We start from the raw sequence: 22,222 nt of genomic DNA on the forward strand, positions 1-22,222 counted from the left end.
TTCTCTCTCCTACTATAGTCACTGCGCAGAGATGTTTTGCCATAAAGTGGCTGGTTGGTTTTCCATGTAGAATCTGTGACTTTTGGGTGGCTTGCTGACCAGGTTTCTATACCCTCTGTAGATGCTCTCTGGCTTTTGTGGTGTTCCCAAGTTGTACCTTGCAAAATGGAAACCTGGAAGACAAGCAGCTATAGGAAGAAGAGCCTTGCTCTCCTCTTTCCCCCCTCTCCCTTTTTACAACCATTTTGCTATCCCTTTCACTTAATTTTCTTCTACTGTTCTGTCCTGAGGGTTATCTTGCTGCTGGTTGATCTCTTAGTGCTCTCTCCCTTTTCACATCCAGCAGCTGCTGGTGTTACAGAGAATTCAAATCTCAAGTATGGCTTGTTGGTTCTCCCATGGTGAGACAATCAGCAGTTCCTTGGGAGATTTTATGGTAGGGTGCAAAATACTTAAACACATTCCTTTAGAAATGTTTAAGAAACTGAAAAAATACCACAGAAAAACAATAATGTGAAAATACCTCTGCTTCTTTACCCTTTCTGAAATATTTAACCTCTCTGAGTTTTGGGGATTTTTTGGTTTTGTTTTTCTTTGCTGCCTGGTGTTGGGGGAGTTAGTTTAGAAACATGCGTTTCAGGGAAAGTTGAAGATGGTGGTGCTGGGAAGAAAGAATAGAAAATATTTTGTGAAAAGAAAATCATAGTTACAAAACCAAGACAGAAGATGCGTATTTTGGGGTCTTTCCAATGCTCTGAAAACCACCTTGATTAAAGTAGTTATCCATGAGCTGCCCGTGAGCATTCTGAAGTTCAGTGTGTCTGGCACCTTGCTAGTCCAGTAGCCAAGTGAATGTGAAGTAGAAATCAGTCCTTCTCCTGTGTTTCCTGATTGTGATTGTCTCTTTCATGCTGCTTATAGGAGAGCTGTCTGTAGACCTTAGGATTGTAGGTACCATGGTGGACATAACAGTGCTTATAAAAATCGGATTTCAGTGGTAACATTTTGTAATGGATGGAAATATCAGTTTTCCTCCTTCAGCACAGGTAAGTTTGCACAGTTGGGATCTTCCTTTATAGCAGGTAAAACTATTCTGAAGTCTTCTGAGACAAGAGTGTGAAGAAGTTACTGTCAGTTTTAAATCATGGCACTGGGTGACATTTTAAATCTCTTTCTATGGCAGAATGGATCCAGTATTGAGGGAATATCCTATTTCTACATAATCAGAAAAACTAAAATCAAATATTGGGCTATTGCCAAGTATTGTGGTACCTTGATGGTCAAAAGACCAGTAAGGGCTTTACACAATGGACTCTGTGTCCATTACCTAGCAATGTGACTCTTCAGGGGAGCTAGTATCTCTCCCTGTGTCTTCATCTTATGGTAGATAATTCTGGCTGCACTGAGCCCCCTCAGTCCCCTTGGTGAATCATTCCTGCTTTTGTAGCCAGTGGGTGTTAGCATCGCAGAGAAGGACTTTTCAGGTTAAGCTGAATTTAGGCGAGATGTACAAGAGCTGATAAGAATGTATTGGTCTGTTCTTTGCCTTTTCAGTGTGCCTTCTTAAATTTGAGATTTCATAGTGGTGCTTACTATTGCTGCCATCTTCCTCGTATAGCTCCTGTTCTCAGTAAACCTCCATGGAATCAGCCTTCCCTAGAAGAGACTTTCTGCCTATTCAGTATATGGGGAAAATAAGGCACAGGATGTTGATGAGTTGCAAGCTGTCAATGTAGGCTAGGAACAAATGCAGGAGAAGAGGCCAGCTTTATCAGGCTTTTAGTCCCTCTACAGGGAAAGCAGCTGGTTTCTGTGGGCTCAGACCCACAAATTACATCCCTGAGAGCTGCTGTCCTTCCAATGTCAGAGCTCTGCCAGCGTGCTCACAAGGATGTGTGTCTCTGTTTTCTCCTTTGCAGGAGGCCTGGGAGAAGAGTCTCTTGTGTCAAATGAGAACATCACTTCAACTGATCGTAGTAACAAAGCAGTTAAAAAGGGTAATGTGGTACCCCACCCAGACCTTTGGGTATCCTTTATTTACTTTTTTATCACCTGTAAAACCACATTTTGTCCTGTGTATGTGTGTGTGCTGTACCTAGGAGACCAGCCTTGCCCAGGCATCTGCATTTCTTGCTGTTGGTGGACTCTCTACAAGGGTGGGTTTGCCTTGTATAGTGTGATGGGCTGACCCCGGCCAACAGCTGTTCAGTAACCGTCACCCTCTTCCAGCAGGATGGGTGAGAGAGCAGGAAGAGCAAAAATCAGAAAACTCACTACTTGAGATGAAGACAGTTTAGTATGTGAAGGGAAGAGGAAAAAAGCCAAAACCAAGTGATATAAAGGCAATTTCTCATTTCCATCTACAGGAACAGTGATCCCAGCTGGTTTCTGAGCAATGACTACCTTGGAAGACAAAACCACACCATTTTTATTGCTGAGCATGATAACATACAGTATGGGATATCCATCTGGCCACTTTGGGTCAGCTATCCCAGCTGCATCTCCCAGCCCCGTCTCCCAGCCTCTAGCCTGTCCCATCTCTACTCATGTGGGGAGTGGATAGGGCTTAGCAAAGTGAGAATAAGGAAGCCTTGAGAATAAGGAGGTTCTTGCACTGTGCAAGAGCTGTTTAGTAGTACCCTGAATATTAGTGTGTTATCAACACTGTTTTAGCCACAAATCCAACACATAGTACCTACAGGCTGCTATGAGGAAAGTTAACTCCATCCTATTAAGTCTAGGTATATGGAGAACCTCTCCTTCCTTCCAGCTGTGGCCCTTGTAATGCCTCAGCAGTACCTTGGTGGGATAGGAGTATGGAAAGAAGGGAAGGGTGGTTTTTATTGCACTGTGGGAGCCCCCAGCCTCAGAGCATCAGCCTTTGCAGGGTCCAGCAGCTGGTTTGGGGATGGGACAGCTTCTGAGATGCTGGTGCAACTGGCATGTGGGGAGGTGCTCCAGGGAAGAACAAAAGGCAAATTCCTGTTTTTGTCCTGCAGCTCAGAGCATGGCCTCCAGCAGGAAGAACTGGACCTGGTGAAGCAGGAGGGAGGGTGTGAAGTTATTTCTTTCTATTCCCCTGCACTACCTTAGTTTACTTCCCATTGTTTCGATCCCTTCAGCCTTGACAGTAGTGGTTTGCTCACTGGTGCTTCTGCTGGAGTGATGAATGGAAGAAGAGACACTTGGCAGCCCTTCTAGTCACTGGAGGAAAGTCTTAGTGAGCCTTGTGCTTTGTCATGTCACTGCAGCCCATGGCCCTGACTTGGGAAGCAAAGCTGTAGGCAGTCTTGTGCATTTCCATACACAAGATCACAACTGGAGTTTAAATCCCTATTCTTGGAGCTTCAAAGAGGTCCACCAGCACTGAGGAGCCACTGCCAGCAGTGCTGCCTCTCAAAGTGAGAAGGGAGTTCCCCTTGGTGTCACCTATTAGGCCAGCACTTTCTGCAGGTGTAGCAACCCCAGTATTCTATTATTCCATTGTCCAAGTCCAGCCAATGGGTTGGCTGTGCAATACAGGCAGTTTACCTAAAAAAATGTGTCTACGTGGTCTTTACACATGTTAGTAAAGCCCTGCTAGGCTATGGCTGCTTTGAGAATTTGTGGGGAAAAATTGGTCCCCCCGGCAAATGGGGTAAACAGCCAGGAAGCTCTGAAAGGAGGATATTTTCTGCTTGGTCAGACTGACACCACATTAAAAGTGTAACTTGTGCTGGTGTAACCAGCATCTAAGCAGAGCTGCAGCAGCACAGATGCAGGGCAAGGTAGAGAGTCTGCATAGAAGCCTACCTGAATCTTCAGGCAGGTTTTATGGCCAGTACTGAGCACCACACAGCCAGGGCTCCTCTGTCTTTTTAGCAAGAATTGAGACGTGTTCTGTTTTCCCTTTTGTATTTTTTATCTTCTTCATTAAAATTAAGAGATTTAACATGGATGGATATTTGTGCTAAGTATTGAATGCCTCAGCTTTTCTATCCTCCTCCAGCACAGGCTTTTCAATCTGTGTATGTTTCCAAACCACTGGAGAGCTAGCATGTGAACATAAACACTTTTATGTAACGCTTTTCAGCCTTGAGTATATGTTTCAGTCTAAGAGGCCTGTTGTCTTCTTCCAAAGTCAACTTGAATGAGTAGTTGCTGTTGTGAAGCTATGCCTGCCAGAATAAACCTTTCCCTGCAGATCTGGATGAGTAGGGCAGGCTGAGAATATACAGTGACATCTGGGCTTGTTTGACCTCCCTCCTCCCATTCCCCTTATTTAAGTACTGTCCCCATCTATGAAGTTGCTGTTGGAGAGAGTGGGTGGCTAGAGAGAGTGGAGCTGTCCCATTATACTAGTGACAGCCAGTGTACTAGTTGAATAGGTTTGGCATAGCATGTAGGGAGGCTCCAAGTTAAGAAGGGCCAGGGTGCTATAGATTCACTGTCTGTAAATCCTGAATGAATCACTGGGAAATCTGGCTATGGCTTCTGGCTTGGATTAACATCTTGCTTTTTCTGTTTTTCTTTTTTCTGAAGCTCCAGGGTACTACCTGGGGGCTGCACATGGAGCTAAAGAGGATTTAAACAGTGTTGCCACTCTGTCTTGCAGACGGCAGGCAGAACACAACGCTTGTGAGGAGACCGAAGAGGAAGGATTATAAAGATGAGTCTGAGATGGACACACACTCCTCTCTCAGAGTGCGCAGGGCAACCACATCCAGAGCTGAGAGGATCTGGCCAGGAGGGGTCATTCCCTATGTTATTGGAGGAAATTTCACTGGTCAGTAGTAAAGACATTGCTGCCTGTTTGCTCAGGGATGACTGTCTCAAAATGTGTGGGATATCTTGGGAACAGTTTTTCCACAAGTGACTCAGGTCTTTGGGAGCCTGTCTCCTGAGATGAGGTGGGCACGTGGTTGCACAAGGAATTCTACACTGTGAAAGCCTGAGACTGAAGTGTGCAGTGAGATAGTTCTTCTTTTGGAGCCCAAGAAATAATTGGGTGACTTGGTCACTTCTCTTGATTGCTTCAGGGGCCAGAACTTGTGAGCTGCACTCATACCTTGTGTTCCTAGAAAGGGATCCTCTGTGCTGTTGGAAGAGTAAGAGCAGAAGTACAGTGGGTTGTTCTTTGAATCCTCACACAGAGAACTTTCCCTGTGCACTCTGCTTCCTGACCTGTTGTTTTTCGGGCATGAGACTTCAAGGTCTCCTTGAGCTGTGTGAGGGACAGGAATGATGAGATGTGTCCCACAGTGGATGAGGCGCTCTCCAAAGTATCCATTTTAGGATTTTCATAGCACCTCTGAGGCACTGTCCAAACTAAGATGTCTCTTGGAGTGTAGCAGATCTCTTGCAAGTCTGTCATGTGAAGCAGACAGGCAACTTGCTGTGGTGCCACCTCTCTACAGCTCTGTGGTTCCCCGTGGGATTGGTTTCCTTGCCTCATGGATGACAATGCTCTGTGCGTCACTGGAGCCAGCTCCTTCCTGTCTCCCTAAGCCTGTCTCCACCATCTTGGGTCCAACAGAACTTATACCCTTGAGCTGCTGTTATGTACTTTGTCCTAGCAGAAAAGAGTAGTTTAGGAACTGCACTTATGCAGTGTGGGTTTGCCTCCCCAGTCAGGCCCCTCCTGCCAGTTTGGGGTGATCCTCAAGACCTCTTTAACCTGTTCACCCAGACCCTGTCTCATTCTAGCACCTGCACTGTCACCAGGAGTCTGTGAAGCCCCAGTGGAAGGGTCTCTTCACCTCTACGAAAAGAGAGGCAGGATATTGAGTAGCCTGCTAGCCACAACTGTTCCCCTACATTTGTCAGAGAACAGCCATCCCCATCCCTCAAGGTCTGATGAGAAAATATTCTCTGTGTTATGTGTGTCCCGCTACTCTAACCAGTTCAGAGCAGGTAACACCATCTTTCTGTTTCAGTGACTACACAAGAAGTGGGTCTCACCATGGTACAATTCTCTCTTGCATTCAGCTTGATGTTTTGCCTCAGCTTAATCCCACCTAGGAGCTTCTGGTTTTCTGATATACTTCTGGCTTTTCTCCCCTCTAGTCACTCGTGAGAGTGGCAGCTGGCTCTGTGGCCCTCTGTGTTCCAGAGGCTGTGCTGGAAAGACAATGTAGGGAGTTCTTCTAGCCGTGTACTGCTATGGGGCATCACTTCCCAGCTGTTCTGGATGGTGCCAAGAGAGCACTGGAGATATCCTGCTCCCTTGGGAGGGAAGGTCCTGTGGCCTTTTTTCTTGCTAGTGTACAGCAGGCATAAGACCCTACTTCTCAGGTGTATCACCATGCAAGTCCTGAGCTGTTCCTGAATTCAAGTGCAGAGCAGCAGTGTCTCTTATACCTTCTTGTGCTGCCCCGAGAATGCCTCTAGCTCCTATACAGTTTTTCCTTCTCATTTTAAATACCTGGTGGCAGTTTTCCTCAGTTTTGAGAACCACATGTAGCACTCAAGAGATTCCTGTGTCTTGAAAGCTGTGTGTGGTCATGTTACGCTGCAGCATGAGAGCAAATCTGGCATGCCACCAAGTACCTGGTACACAGATGAGAACACCCAGCAGTTCTGCAGAATGACCTCTACCTAGTCAGGTGACATTTCTCATATGTAGAAGCTTTGTGCCTAAACAAATTTGCTACCTGTTAAATAAGAGCAATTAGTTCGTCAAACCAAATGAGAGAAAAGTATGATACAGTAAGTTAGTGCTACAGTAGGAAGTGAAGTGGATCACAGATTCCTAGAGGTGTCTACAAGTATAGGATTCACTGTTGGAAAGATTGACTGTTCCCTTATCCTGATATCCTCTAAGTGCATTAGAGATTTTGTGAAAGCCAGGCCTTCACTGTTATCTCTGCTTGGACTTATTTTTCAGGTACCCAAAGAGCTATCTTTAAGCAAGCCATGAGGCACTGGGAGAAGCACACTTGTGTGACATTTGTGGAGAGAACTGATGAAGAGAGTTTCATTGTGTTCACATACAGAACATGTGGGTAAGTGATAACTGCACATTCCCTGCAGATATCTGTGTTGCAAACATCCCTTTCATTGACAAGTGGCTTTGTAAGTCTAACTCTGGCCAGAATAAACCAATGTCTACATTGGGGAGTCTGTCACAGAGATCCATCTTTAGGTTTTTGAAGGTTTGCCAGGATAATTTAGTATTTGCTGGGAACAAGGTGCTGAGCCTTTCTGGATGCTTTTTCCTGGGATAACACTTAAGTCTGTACGTTTTTGTAGATCTGCACTTATGTGTTTCCTTTATCCATATAAGTTCATATAATGTATGCAACTTCTAGTCTGTCCTGGACCCTGCCAGATGCCATACCCTGTCGGTATGCCTCAGATTCCCACAGTTCATTGATGTGCTGCATGGTTTGTGGGTTTTCTTTTCCAGATGCTGTTCATATGTGGGTCGTCGAGGAGGAGGTCCTCAGGCTATATCCATTGGGAAAAACTGTGACAAATTTGGTATTGTGGCTCATGAGCTGGGCCATGTGGTGGGTTTCTGGCACGAGCACACACGGCCTGACAGGGACCAGCATGTCACAATCATCAGGGAGAATATACAGCAAGGTAAAATAGTGCTTCAGGTTATTCCACCTGGCTTTTGGGTGGGTGGAAATCTTTCTTGCTGAACTTGTAGAAAGCCCTAGTGGCCTGTGAGCTAGGACCATGAAGAAGAAATATTGCTAGTACTTGCTTGGAATAAAGGTGAAAGTAGTTGAGTGAATAGAGATTTTGGATGTCCTGCTGGAACTGTTGGTATGTAGGAGTATATCCCTTTCATTCTAGGTGCCCAGAGGTGGAAAGCTTTATATATATACACATATATATATGTGTGTGTGTGTATATATATGTATTTTCTTACTTTCCCTTTGTGTTTGGTGTCATAGGTCAGGAGTACAACTTTTTAAAGATGGAAGCTGGGGAAGTGAACTCACTGGGAGAGACCTATGACTTCGACAGCATCATGCACTATGCTAGGAACACGTTTTCCAGGTGATAATCTAAGGTTACGTATCCTCAGGACTGTTTTCAGTAGTTGCTATTAGCTCTGTGGGATACATGGAGCCTAGAAGGAGACCTGTGATCTATCACAGAGACATATGATAATTGCAGTGAGCTCTGCTGCATGGCAAAGTTTGGAAAATATTTGGAAATGTAAGGTGAATGAAGAGAAGTATGGTTGATTCTTATTTTCTCCTCCCCATTATAATTTTCTAATGCTGATGATCTTTGGAGACCTTCCACAGCCATGTTAGCATGTTTTACAACCTTCCCAGACAGCATGTGTGTGTCTGCCCACCTGCAAAAAGGTAAAGCTAAAACCACCTTTGAATCTGTTTGTCCAGCTTTGGAGTATTGCCTCCAGAGTCCCTAGCAACTTTGACAAAGGACAATTTAAACTCTAGATGATTATTTTAAATTGCTTGGCTATTTTTTTAACCATTTATGTATGTGCGTTAGATCGTGGCCTCTGCAGCTCTGTGATTTTTTTTTTTTTGTGACTGGGTTCTTCATGGAGGAGTTTTCAGTTCTGTTCTTGTCCCAGCTAGCTGGTCAATTTCTACATAGGGTCTTTGCCCTTGAATCCTATCTCATCCCTCCAAATGGAGTCTGTTTTGTGATCAGGCAGCTCTACTGGATGGAGAGGTGAAATTATAATAGTTATCTATATTCTGGATTTTGAATGAGAGCTACTGGATTACCAGCTCCGTTTTGCTGGATTATTTGAAGCTTTTTTCATAAACCCCACTATTGCTCCAGCTGAAGAGATTTCCTTTACTACATATGATGAGTAAAGGGGATGGGAAGCAGAGCAAAAATACCTATGATCTTGAGAACTTATTTTTGCAAAAATTAAATGTCTTTGGGACTTTTCCAGTTTTCTTACTGCCCAGTTGTATGGAATTGCCAAGCCTATTGTTCTGTGCTTTTGTTTCTGAGACTTCATGTCAACCAGGGGAAAATAGTCAAACTTGCTGAAAAGCTACTTGTTCTGGCAGGGGGAGATGGTGGCAGGGCAAGAGTGCTTTGCAGCTTTCAGATATTTCTTTGGATCAGATACCCAAAGCAAACAATTTTTCTTTCCTTGAGGCTTCTGCTGGATCTTTCCAGCATTTGCTAGACTCTAAATGGTTAGAATTGTCTTGCACAAAAACAGGATTAAGTTATTACTGCCATTTATATTGTGGATGCTTTTGAGTCTGTGTGTCTTGATTGAAAACCTGGGTCCTTTAGAACACTGCTGGACCAAAAAAGGATAAAAATGGCAAGAGTCCTTCTAAATTTAAATTGGTGCTTAACAGGATTTTAAAGTCTGTTTTCTTTAAGACTTTTGTCTCTGTGACCCACCCTCACCCCAGCAGCAGTCTTTGTGCAGTAATTGAACTGAGTACTAAGTGCCTCTGTGAGCTGATTGTGCTGTCACCATAAATAGCCAGTGCTGGGAACAGGCTTTTACTTTACCAAGACCTGTCTTGACATCTGCTCCCATAAGGGAATGGTGGTTACTTTGACCAATGACTAGAGATTTGTGAGTGTATGCATGTCTTCTTTCCACCACACTAAGTTTTGTGGGTGCTGGCCAATTGCAACCAAAACTGATAAAAAACATAGAGCCATGAAGATATTAAGTTCCAGCAAGTTTCTTTATACCATCAGTGGCTAGGAATGGGAGACAGCCCCTGTGGGACACTGCTAAGGGAAGACCTGTAGTGGGCATGTAAATACATTAGCATACACCAGAAAGTCCACATAGGAAGAAGATGATCTGAGCATCCCATCAGCGGAGGTGGGGTGTGTGAATGAGGAGGAGGTCAAGGACATAGAGCCATGTCTGTGACTTGTTGTCTTCAAGCAATTCTTACATGGCACTTAGCACAACTTTGTGACTACTGGTGAATATTGATCATAGCAAATCAAATGGGTTTTGCCGTGGTCAAATGATGCTGCAGATCGCAGGTCCTTTCTATTCTAAACTTGGTACCAGGGACAGAAACAGTTTTTCTGAGACACGAGTCCTAGCACTGGAAATTGTTTCCAGTGATGTTTTTGAAAATTGCTGCAGGAGTTGCTGTTTGTTTTCAGTTCACAGTGAAATGTAGTTCTTATTTGCATCTGTGGATAATAGAAATAGGAGGGTGGCACAAAAGACCGTAATGACAGCTGTAACAAGTTTTTACCACGGGAACTTCTGTTCTTGTCTATGTCAAAGTTTCCTGTTTTGCAGAGTATAGTTGCAGGCTTTTCTTTCCAGCTGCATTACTTACAGACATGGCAGCAACTTAAAACGAATATTGCTGTCTCATTAAACAATTTATTTTATGACTGTCAAGATCCATAAATGGCAGCTTAGCAATAAGAAAGTTTAAATCTCCAGAGTCCTAGACAAATAGTAGGTTATGTTAATTCACTGGGCCTCTTGCAAATAGACATGGCAACACAGTCTGAGTTATATAACACAAGCTCTGCAACACTCCTGTTTGAGTCAGGATGCAGGTAGCACTATCTGCTTGTCAAGGAGCATTTTCTTGATGTATTGGCAAGAAACCCTCCTAATCCTGCACAAGACACATAGCACTTACATGCTGTACAGATTTTACTCTGTGAGTAGGGTTATGTCGTCTCTCTTCTGCGGATGGAGATATAAATAGAGTTGGGACAAAACGTAGCTGCCTGCAGCTGAGTGCTTTACCTACCTTGAACATCTGCTTACTTGAGTGGTGTTTAAAGCACCACCAGTATCCATTTCCTCAGATAGGATAGTGAATAATCAGCATTTCTCAAGATCATTTGACAATTCCATAATGTTTACGTAACACTTCATACATTCAGGGTACTATGCAGGTGCTAATGACTCTTAAGAGCATCTCTGTCTAAGCTCTGCCATTCTTAGCTAGTAGCAATGGTTGGTTGTTGAGTTTGACTTATCATTGCATTGGGCTAATGCATGCTCTGCCCATGTCTGGACAGTGGGAGAATAGAACATCCAGGATTCCTGGGTTCTTTTCCTACCTCTGGGAGGAGAAGTTAGGTGTCTAATTGCAGAACAGCTCTGGTGTTAGAGTGTATGAGCTTCTGTGTTTAATGATGTCTGCTTGGTGTTTACTAATTTGTGTGCCAAACTATCGGTGGTCTTAGAGTCACCCCCAAGACATGCAACTTAACAACATAAAGTGTTCAGCAGATGAGATTTGGGTGGGCAGCATGGGGCTGCTGGAACCTCTGTGGTTTCGACCAGAAAGACTCTGCTCTGTTCTCAGTTCCTTTGATTTTAAAATGAGAGGAACTGTACTTACTGTCTCCTGATTTGGAGTGATGTTCAGCAATGCATGTGAAGGAAGCCCAAAATTCAGTTGGTGGAAAAACCAAATCCAGAAATCTTACTGGTCCAACCTAGGGTACAGCCTTCTGGAAAGAAATGCGTTTGGCAGAAAATAAGGATTAATTTGGTAATTTGAAGGTAATTTGAAGCTGTGGGTTGTTTGCATTGTGTGAGCAATAGCTTAGGTGTGTGCAGGAGGGTGGGAGCAGTGAGTACGCGGTCATGAGGGCTGGAATGGGAAAAAGAATCAAAAGTGAATGTGCAAGTGGTGGTTTCTCTTTTAAACTTTGTAATTATTCCCTTGTTGAGCCTGGAGATCTGCAGAAAGCATTTCGCTGGCCACAGAAGTATGTCCCTGCCAAATGCCATGTTGTGTGAAATCACGAGGGGGCTTGAAAACTTACTGTAAGCAAATCAAACCTGTTTTTCTTTGGTGGTTTTGGAATTGGAGGATTTATTTTTGATACATAAACTTAAATAAACCCAGCCTAAGGCACACAGCTGGCATGTAGATTGCTAGCCTGAATTTGTCAATCAAAATTTTATTAACTCACCTCAGAGCTTGTCAGCACTGATTTTAGTGCTGATCAGGAATTTTCCTACCACTGGGAAAAAAACCAGCATCTGCCAAGAAAGAAATGATTCTACTTTTTAGAACAGATTACTTCCCTGTATTTCTTCTTCAGTTTGAGTATTTACAAAATTATTTTCCACCACAAAATATATTTAATAGAATAAGATTTTCTGTTCAAGAATACTGGCTGCTCTTTGACAGCTGTCATCCAAATACTCTGCTTGCAGTATTTGTTTAAAATGAAACCAATACAAAAAAAAAAAACCCTTTCAAACTCCTTTCCTTATGCAGCTGAACAGCCTGATGAACAGAATAACTTGTGTACTTAGAGCTTAACCCATACTTGAAGACTCTTGTGTCACGGCTAGGCAGCACTAAAATTATTGCATCTGCCCTGATTTCCCATTGGATTCTACAGACAGTTGTATCCTGTCCTTTAGAAAGAGAAGTCTGCCTTCCAGAGCTGATGCTGAAGTTTCAAGCTGCCTGTTAGTCTTGGAGTGTCCAAGCCAGACACTCAGGGGTGCAGTTAAATGGTTTCTGTGGACTGGATAGCCTGGCCACGAGAGCTTGGGCTTGCCTATCTGGAGTTCAGGTTTCTGATTCCTCCCTCCCACTTTATCCCTGCAGTCCTAATGCTGCCTTGAGTCCCCCTTATTTGTGAGCTCTTGCTTGAATGCACAGACTTTGCATTTTGATAGAAGTGAGCTTAAATCCTGTTCTGGACTGAGATCATAAGTGCAATAGAGAGCTCCTGAGTGTGAAGGTACCACATGAAAGAAATAGTAGCAAGGAAAAGAGACAGGTTGAAATTGAGTTTTTTAGCTTGGAAATTCATGCAGAACAAATGTAGAGCACTTGGTCTTTTTCTCTTCTCTGTGGCAACCACAGTCACTGCCAGCCCAACCTCATCTGCTACCAAACAAACCCTTTGCTCCATTGGCTCAAGCATGCAACCTGTGCTTCTGATGAGCCAGATGTGTCATGAGCCTTCTGGAAAAATATTTTGTTGCCTTTTCTGATTTATGGCAAGGAATGTGTCTATAGTCAAACAGAGGCAGCGGCAATCTTTATATGTCAAATGAGGAATGTATTGTCTTGGCAGACTTGTCTGTACGTTTGGAAGCTGTTTGCTATGGTCAGAAGGCCACCTTAAGGCATGCTGGTATCACAGTCTTCATTACTCTTGCTTGTTAGCATGGGATATATGGTCAAGAGGACAGTGGGAGGCCTGCCAGGATGACTTTCTGTGCATCATGTAGCTTTTCCTGCTTCACTGCTCTTTGTCTCTCTCTTCCCTTTTAGAGGGGTTTTCCTCGACACCATCCTTCCGCGTCGTGACGATAACGGGGTCCGGCCGACTATTGGTCAGCGCATTCGCCTGAGTCAGGGAGACATTGCACAGGCAAGGAAGTTGTACAAATGCCCAGGTAAATATGGCTTGTGGAGATGGCTCTGCCTTCACTGTAGACACATGGTTTATCTGGAAAGCATTGGAGTTCAAGAGCACTATAACGGTCCCTTTGATGGAAGAGATTCAGGAAATGTAGACCATCAAATGCTTCAAGCTGAAGCTGTGGGAGAGCTTAATTTGCCTAATGTCTGTCTCCTGTCAGTACTTTGCCAGCATTCCTGTTTGGTTTAGGGCTTTGGTTTTATCCAGTGTTCTGTACTGAAACTTTGTAAGAGGAGCAGCAGAGCAGGCTGGGAAGAGGGGCTAGGAAAAGGCTTGTCTTATGCTATTGTTTTCAGAGAACTATACTGTTCATAGAAAATGAAATTGATGTGCAAGACCATGGACAGAGTGGGGACTAGCACTTAGCAAAGTGGCAGAGGGGAACTGGTAGACCAGGGTCTCTGCACACCAACCATCAAGCTTCATTCAAGTTACTTGTTTAAGTGTTGTCCCAAGAATGAGCTTTAAGGAAACCACAGGTTCATCTCTGAGATTATGGTGTGTTGCACTGAGGCTTGGGAAATAAAATGGAAGAAAGCTCAGATGTGCCAGTTTGTAAAACAACCAGGTGCTGGAAGCTGGTGCTTTGGGCTATTTGGGGGACAGGTGTACTCCTCTTTCTCAGAAAAAGGGTTGATAGACTGGGGAAAAGCTTTGATTGACAACCTAACTGTACATGTGTGTGATGCACTAAAGACCAATATTCTGAGTCCTGATTTATCTGGAATCTGAAAATATTGACAAGAAGAGTATCTGGATCCTTTTAAAGTTAATACACTAGACAGTGAAAATTTATGCAACAGTTCTAGCTGAATAGGTTAATAGAGAGAACGAGATTCTAGAGAGAACAATCTGCCAGGCATAAAGACAGTTTGAATGTGAGGATGTAAAGAGAGGCTTGGCACCCAGTCTGGTGCCTGTGGCATGGACTGCAGTGGCTGAGAAGGGAAATAGCATAAAAGGTGTAATGCTCAGAAGGAGAAAATTGAGCAAGCTCTGTTGAATTTCTGGTGGTGGTGAAACATTAATGAGAAGATACTGGAGAATGAGACATTACCCTAATTCTTCAGAATGACTCTGTAATGTTCCTAAAATGAAACAGACTTTTGCAAGTATGGGTCAGGAGTTTATCTAAAGGGGTTGGCCTGGCCAGCATATTGATCCCATTGAGAGTAGCTTTGGCTGATCCTAGATCTAATATGATTGTAAATTACTAATATTCTTGGAATAAGCATATCACAAAGAGAGGGGAAAAGATGAGGAAGAGAGACAAGTTTTACTGGTATACAAAGTCACATCTTAAGTAAGTGGCTGGCTAGCACTGCTTTGTGAACCATTCATGACGCCATGAAAAATGGTCCATAGCTGGTGTGCAAATCTGTTTGTTCTTTGTATCCTGCTAAAGATCAGAGAGTATGAATTCATAAGGGTCCAGAATAAATTCTGAGGATCAACAGTCCTTCTGATGTGTGGGGGTCACTACTTAGCTTATTATGAGTGATGTAATTTTCTTATGGGTGCTAGTTCTAAATTTCTTTTTAGCACTCATAATTTTTCTAATTTCCTTTTGACTGTACAAGATGTAGTTCTTAGAAAATTATCTCACAGATTAGATTAGGGATTTTTTTGTTTGATTACTCAAAAAAATTTAAGGATTTCTTGCACCATGTTTTTTAATTGAGTCAGGCTTAATCTAAGCAGGCTTTTCATTCCCGTTGCTGGAAGCATCAACTACTGACTTCTTGATGCAAGCTGAAAAGCCACTTTGGCCTGAGGTTAAAGTCAAACTAAAAGCTACAAAGCAGCTTTCTTAAAATGAGGACCCTTCTGAGTCTCAAGTTTTCCACTTGCAAACTAGAACTTCTCTACTTTTTAGGCTTTTTGCACAAAGCTTTAGCAGAGGTTATTGCAGTTCAGAAAATATTTGGCAGCAGAATAATTAGAGCTTTAAGCCTACTAAGCAGTTTTACTTCACATATCTATTGTTTTGATATGGTTTTCTTTTTTTCTTAGAATTTATACACAGGTCTTGCTAGAAGAGAAGGGGTGCAGTGTATTTATTTAATGACAAACATCTTCAGCTGCCATTTGAAGCTGTAACTTGAAAAGTTCTCTTCCTCTGCAAAATGCAAAGCATAGGGGTATGACACCAAAGGACTTCAGTTGTATGTTCAAGCAGGGTCTGAATGAGATTTCAGGTTGAGGACAGCTTTGTTCAGGAGTCAAGCTGAGGGTTTTGATGTAAAATGCAACAACATGGTCCAGAAGTTGAATGCAGATTGTTTCCCTTTTCAGAAAGAGAGTCTCACTCTGAGAAAGCCTGAGACAAACTCCCAATAAAAGAGCTAACACAGTGGAGGATGAGTTACAAGCATGTACTGCTACAAGCCAGAACAACTGCTGAGTCTACTGTAAGGAACAGGGCTCTCCAACTCATTAGACTGGAGCTCTTGTGGCTGCTACAGTTAGGGCTGTCTTAGCTTTTCTATTCTAAAGCCCTGCTGTTTTAAATTGCTCTTAATTCCCCAAAGCTTATACCTGCTGAGTTAAAGTTAGTGCCAAGCCAGGTCAAACAAGATGAAATCTGCTGAAGGAATTTCTGGAAGGCAGGATGGATTCTGCTACATAGCAGTAAATACTAGATTAGATATGGCTGCATGACTGAGGATTTGATGAGTATAGTAACTACAAAAGACTTCAAAACAGCATGTCCTGCAGTCTTTGGATGTTCTAAAGGGAACAGGCCTATGTGGCTGTGCTAACTGTGCAGAAATGGTTAAACTGTACATTGAGAGTGGTCCTGCATGATGTCATCCCATCCAATTCTTTGTTCAGCCTCAAAAAGATGTAGAGTAACTGTAATCAGTTGGTGAGTAGTAAGTGCATTTTATGCAACTGTTTAGTCTCTAATTGACTTCTGTAGCATTCACCTTTCCTACTTTGCTTTTCGTCTCTGTTTCTAGCAGCTTACATGTGCAACAGTCTCTTTGCCATGCATGAAAACCACCTCAGCTCAGTTTCTTGGATCCCAGAAGTATGAAACACTAGTCTTTTTGGATCTGTTGTCTTCTTTGCTTCTAAATGGAGTACATTGCTGTTGCTTATTGGTGTGCTCTGCAGGAGCTTGTGCTTTCCACACAAACATACATTGCTTGTAATTATCCTGCTTCTCCCTACACATGCAGACAACCATTCTCCTTTGTGCTGAAAGGACAGCCTCTCCCAGCGTGTCTGGAGAGTTTCATCTACAAGGTTCGGATAGCTAGCTAGGTCTCCCTCTCCTCTCCCAAATAGTAGTGTTTGGTAGATATGTTTTTACCTATTCCATAATTACACAGTCTTGTCAGGTACTGTGTAATTAGACTTTGGAGAACCAAGTCTGAGCTGCTGGCAGCCTTCACTGTAGTTCAATTGAAGGCGCTAATCCTCTTTGTCTTGTGTCAATATGATAATGTAGCATGTGTTCCTAGTGATTCAGAGCCCTCTTTATACCATTCCATATCTGTTTGAATAGATTTTGGACCAGAGAAAAAGAATCTTTCTGTATCTTGGTGAGTTATGAGTTGGAATCCCCTCTTTTCCAGGGCACCTTGTCAGATAATGGCATTTCTGGAGCAATTGTGGGTGGTGGCAACTCCAGACCATGCATTGCCCAGTAGTGATGTGAGAGGATCAGCTGAAGAATGACTTGCTGTCCTGAGAATATGTATTGCCACAGAATACTTTGAAATGAAATTTGCTGTGCAATGCTCCTTTGTAGCTGCATAATGTTTGAGGGAGTTCTTGGGGTTCAAAACTGCTTGAGAAGGAGGGAGCAGTATTGAGTTTTCAAACTAATTTATTTTTTTCATTCCTCTGGGGCAGATGTGTATGTTTTCCTGCCTGTTTTGCTCAGTGGTGCTTTTTTTGGCATAGCTTAAGATACCTTTGTCTTTCTTGACAGGAATCACTTTGCCAGTACCTGTGCTGATCTGTGCCTTAAAATATATGCTACTCATTCCTAGTAGTGACTCCACCTTCCAGAGCATCCCTATAAGCTGTTTGAGCAAAACCCTTACTGTCTCCCTGCCTATTGTTCATCTAGTCTGACTTGTCAAGCTGTGGGTCAAACCACTTCAGGGAAATTAAGAATTTCTTGTCCTAGGTGTCTCTCTCTCCTCTTTTTGAGGATACTAAACTTTTGAATGGGACCAGTCTCTTTTCACATTAGACTTCCAAACTGCCTATCTAAATGTGATCATGGCTGAAACATTAGTGAGTGTGGATAGCATCAGGAAGAAGGGAACATCCCGTGGCATTTCCATGAGAAAGGGAGCCAGTTGTTCAGCCTTGTCAGATCTTTCAAATCACTGCTGCTTAACTAGGGATTTTTGGGAGCTGCCTTACAGTCACTGAGGAAACCAAGTTGCAGGTCAAGGGCTGCATTGTAACATCAGCAGGTTATGAAATTAGAAAAAACAACTGGAAAGCAGACAAGCCAAGGTCTCTGCTCCTTGGGATGGGTATTTGAATGTGTCTAGTAAGCACTCTCAAGGAAATAGGAGCTTTGATATTTGTGATCTTTCTACCTAGCTAGTTAGCTGCTCTGCAGATGCAGCTGGTCACTTCTTGTTCCACATCAAAGAGCAGGAACTACAGTAGTCAGGGCTTTCCCAGATGTTGGAAGCTCTGGTTCCCTAAAGGAACATATGCTTGAGCCTATTACTTGCTTCCCAAAAGTTACAGAATCACAGAATTACCAAGGCTGGAAAAAACCTTTAAGATCATGAAGTCCAGCCTATAACCTAATACCACCACATTGGCTAGACCATGGCACTAAGTGCCACGTCCAGCCTTTCCCTGAACACATCCAGGGATGGTGCCTCCACCACTTCCCTAGGAAGTCCGTTCTAATGTCTAATCACCCTCTCTGTGAGGAACTACTTCCTAATATCCAGCCTAAACCTCTCCTGGAGCAGCTTGAGGACATGCCCTCTTGTCTTGTTGCCAGCTTCCTGGAAAAAGAGCCTCAAGTGTCTCTGGAATCTACATTTCATCAGCTGCAGCTGACCACAAAACCAGGAAAGCGAGGAGCAGAGCGAGCTGCCATGCTCATGTTTTATCCTGCATGGTGTGACAGCAGGATAGATGTGGGGCAGCTGAAGGGTGGGGGCAGTGGAGCTTGCCCTTCTTTTGTTAGGATGTTTCAACTCAAAAAAAGTCAATTAACAATGGTAACTAAGGAGAACTTCACTGAGCACCTTGTCAGCAAATCTGTTTTCATTACAGTCTTGAGGTTGTGTGGTAGGATGGGGTTAATTTTTTGTGTTTGATTAGTGGATGAGATATTCCTCAGTAGGGCTGAAACCTAAAAGTGCAGGTGTGTGGAAGGAAGAGGAAGGAAGAAGGATGTCCTTTAAAAACTCTTTCCCTTGTGTCCTTGCATTGATAATCTTCTGTCATGGGAATCCTGACAGAATTCATATCACCCCTTTGAGGTCTCAGGTGGTCAGTGACCTTTGGCCGTTACACTGACTGACCATCCTTAGAGTGCAGCCAAACTGCACACAGAAGCCACATGCAAAAGTTTTGATAGACCTTGGTATCTTTCAGAGGCTCACTCCTTGTTGCTGGTTTTTCCCTCTCTCTCACAGCTTGTGGAGAGACCTTGCAGGACTCAACAGGGAATTTCTCAGCCCCTGGCTTTCCAAATGGCTACCCCTCCTATTCCCACTGTGTCTGGAGGATCTCGGTGACGCCAGGGGAGAAGGTAGGTGCTGCACCAGCATGATGTGTACTCTGCACTTCTCTTTCTCTGGTTTTGCCTGTGATGGCAGCTGCCAGAAGATCTCTGCATGTCTGTAGTGGAAGGATGGAGCCTGGAAAGGCTTCCGAGTGCCATCACTGCCTCCCAGAGATGGGGTCAGGAATACATAGTCTTGAGGAAGGAAGAGGTACCGCTGGGGCAGAGCCGACTGACAGGTCTGGGCGGCATGTTGATCTCTGATCTTTCCTCTGTATTCAGGGATGAACCCACTAGTTCTAGCCAAGCTCACTTTTCGAAGCCAGGTGCCAGTCAGATGAGTTAGATAAAATGTGCCAGTGGGCCAGGGTCCTGAAGGAAGCTGAGCAGCCATGAGTGACATCAGTGGCCTGCCCTGTCATGCAGGCATAATGTCCCTGTCAGGGGACTCCACTCCCCACCTTGAAACGCCAAGCCCCACCGCGCATCAGTCACCCACCCTCTCCACTTGCTTCCCAGCTCCTTTTGTTTTATTGATCTTCTTGTGGAAATGAAATCTTTCCTTAATCCACTAACGCCAGCCCTTAAGGCCTTTCATGCTGCACCAGGCTGCAGGAATGCACAGCCCGGCTTGGGAGCTCCTCGACAGAGTGGCTTTGCTGAGGGCCACCCTTGTAACACACTTCAGACTCAGAGACGAACAAGGAAGAGCAGAGCCTGCTGATTTTGCAGCAGCTGACTTGCTGTGGGACCTGGTTCTGTCACCCACAAGCCCAGTCCCAGGCAGTGCTGAGCTCCTACTGTCAGCTGCAGGGAGAGCTTCGCCAGGGACAGAGGTGCCAAGAATGGCCCAGGTTCTGAAAGTATGGCATTGGGAATTTTACTATGTAAATCTTACTATAAATTCTCCTTTTATCTCTCAACCTCTTCAGAAGAGTTGTATTGGATAGGACCCAGCATCTAAATGCTGAACCACTAACATGTTAAAAAATAAAATTCAGATGAAATCCTTTTAATTTATCACTCAAACACAGCAATTAGTACAAAGTAGCATCGTGGCATTGATTAGAACAGATGTTAGACTTGTAGTATTCATCTGCATAGAAACAGATGAATCTCCTGTAGCGTCTGAAGAGTCAGAAAGCTGCAAAAGTGTGAACCAAGTAAGCAACATTGTTACAGACTGCAGTCTGCACATCCAGCCAGAGCTTTGGGGAAGATTACCCATTTTAATTTAATGACATTTCTGTGGCAGACTACAGATGTAAATTAATACATGGATCAAATCTTGTAAGGACAAAAAATGCCACAAGCACACCCCTGTTTGTAACTTCCATATGCCCCAAGCAAGGCCTGTAATCCTTGTTACAGAAGAGGGAAACCAAAGGTCTAAAATATTCATGCTAAGCTCTGCACGGTAGAGCCACTGAACACAAATGCATCATGGTGATGGTATGAGGGTTTTGTTGGAATGCAGAAACCTGTTGGGAAAATTAGCTTTCTTACAATATTAAATTATATAAGGGTATAGAACCCAAACAGCTGTAATTTGGGCAGTGTGTTGCTCTATAATATTCCCATTAATCAAAGCCAAGGATTAATTTTTTAATTAAAAAAACCCTGACAAACAAATGGGCTCCTTTTAGTAACATTTTAGTAATTAAGGAGAAATCATGTGAATTACAGAATGGATAGTAAAGTGCTGTCTGCTGTTGTGGAAAAAAACCAACCAACTGTCCAACTGTCTTTTCCTGCATGCTCACTTAGGCAGCGCCATAGCAGAGGTTAAGCACCTAACACAGAGGGACTTCTCTTTAGCTTCCTTCCCAAAGAGAAGTGTGTACTCTCTCCTTTCAGATTATGTTAAATTTCACATCAATGGACCTATTTAAAAGTCGCCTTTGCTGGTACGATTATGTGGAGGTGCGTGATGGCTACTGGAGGAAGGCTCCGTTACTGGGTGAGTACCTGTGTCATTTTAATTGCATTTTGTGTGTTCCTCCTGAAGCCTACTAGGGGGAAAACCCGAACAGATACAAACCTTCCTTTATCTGGAAGGAGCCTATGTCCAGCCAGTGCACTGGCCAGCAATTCATGTCTCTATCCAGAGATGCTGGTGTGCTGTATTTACACCAAATTGTCTGTGCTCCAAGCCCTTTGCTAGCCCTTTATTCCTTCCTTTTCCAGCTTGAAAACTGAGGCAGAGAGGGAAGTGAGCTGAAGGCGTGACTGGCATTAAAAATTTAGTCTTTGAAGTTTTTTATTGGTTTTTTTAAGACCTGAGTGGAATGGTCAGGTAGTGAGAATGAAGCAGCTATACAGCTCCTGGCCCAAGCTTGTCCTTCTCAAATATTTGTATTCACAGATGCAGAGTAGTCTGTACTTCAGGCCTCTGTATTCCTAGCAGGAAACTTCTCAGAACATGCCTAGGATATTGGACTGTGCAAGGCCTCTGCTCTGCTCCTGTTTCCTAAGATCCCAAGGAGTTGTATCTCCTCTGTGTCCTCTCTCCTCCTCTGCCTCCTGCTGTTGCAAAGTGCAAATCTGCCCTGAGTGGGCTCTAGCACAGGACTGGGCTAGTCAGCATGGGGTCAGTGGGCTTAGGCAGGTTTGGGTGCTTGTCTTGGCTGCGCTGGATGTCCCAGAGCTGGTACCAGGAGATGTGCTGAGGCTGGAGCCATGCTGTTCTCTGGAGGTTTCTGTGAGCCTGCCTTTCCACACAGACCTGGCAGCTGGTTTTATGGCTTCCTTCCTGTTTTGGGATTGGCAACATTTATTGCTGTTTCCTGCCACGTGTGCATCAGGTAATGTTGCTCAAGCAGCTGCAACTAGCTCTTTGTTATTTATTTTTTCTGCTGAGTAATTTAAAGGTATTTCAGAAGCCAAGCCACCTCCCTGTTCCCCTAGTGCACGTGGACTTGTGAGTGTTTCCATCTGGAAGGAGATGCTGCATGAATGGCCACGGCTCCCACCAGGGGCTGAGCCCATGAAATTATCTTGGAAGAGGCAGACAGATGGCAATTCAGCAGGAGGTGGGGAGGGGGATTAGTGTGAATTGTGAAAGCACGGAGAGAAAAAATACATGTGTGCTGCATATTTTCCCAGGGAAGTGTGTGAAAACCCAGCCTTTAAATGGTGTATAACTTTTTA

The 22,222-nt window shown here is 43.8% G+C and overlaps 1 protein-coding gene across 4 annotated transcripts in view; it reads left to right on the plus strand.

The window, feature by feature from the left end:
• TLL2 (tolloid like 2) overlaps window positions 1-22,222 on the plus strand; it is a 94,624-nt gene that overhangs the window by 50,359 nt on the left and 22,043 nt on the right. For 2 of the 4 annotated variants that reach the window (XM_051619419.1, XM_051619421.1), the window contains exons 3-10: window positions 1,920-1,997; window positions 4,595-4,765; window positions 6,866-6,983; window positions 7,388-7,566; window positions 7,887-7,992; window positions 13,200-13,324; window positions 18,984-19,099; window positions 20,930-21,032. In XM_051619419.1, coding sequence (XP_051475379.1) covers window positions 1,920-1,997; window positions 4,595-4,765; window positions 6,866-6,983; window positions 7,388-7,566; window positions 7,887-7,992; window positions 13,200-13,324; window positions 18,984-19,099; window positions 20,930-21,032 — 996 coding nt within the window. Of the gene's footprint in view, window positions 1-1,919; window positions 1,998-4,594; window positions 4,766-6,865; window positions 6,984-7,387; window positions 7,567-7,886; window positions 8,006-13,199; window positions 13,325-18,983; window positions 19,100-20,929; window positions 21,033-22,222 lie in introns of those variants that run through there. The other 2 variants (XM_051619420.1, XM_051619422.1) reach the window with 2 other exon arrangements.

Source organism: Apus apus, chromosome 4 (genome assembly GCF_020740795.1).
Source record: "Apus apus isolate bApuApu2 chromosome 4, bApuApu2.pri.cur, whole genome shotgun sequence".
NCBI lineage: Eukaryota > Metazoa > Chordata > Aves > Apodiformes > Apodidae > Apus > Apus apus.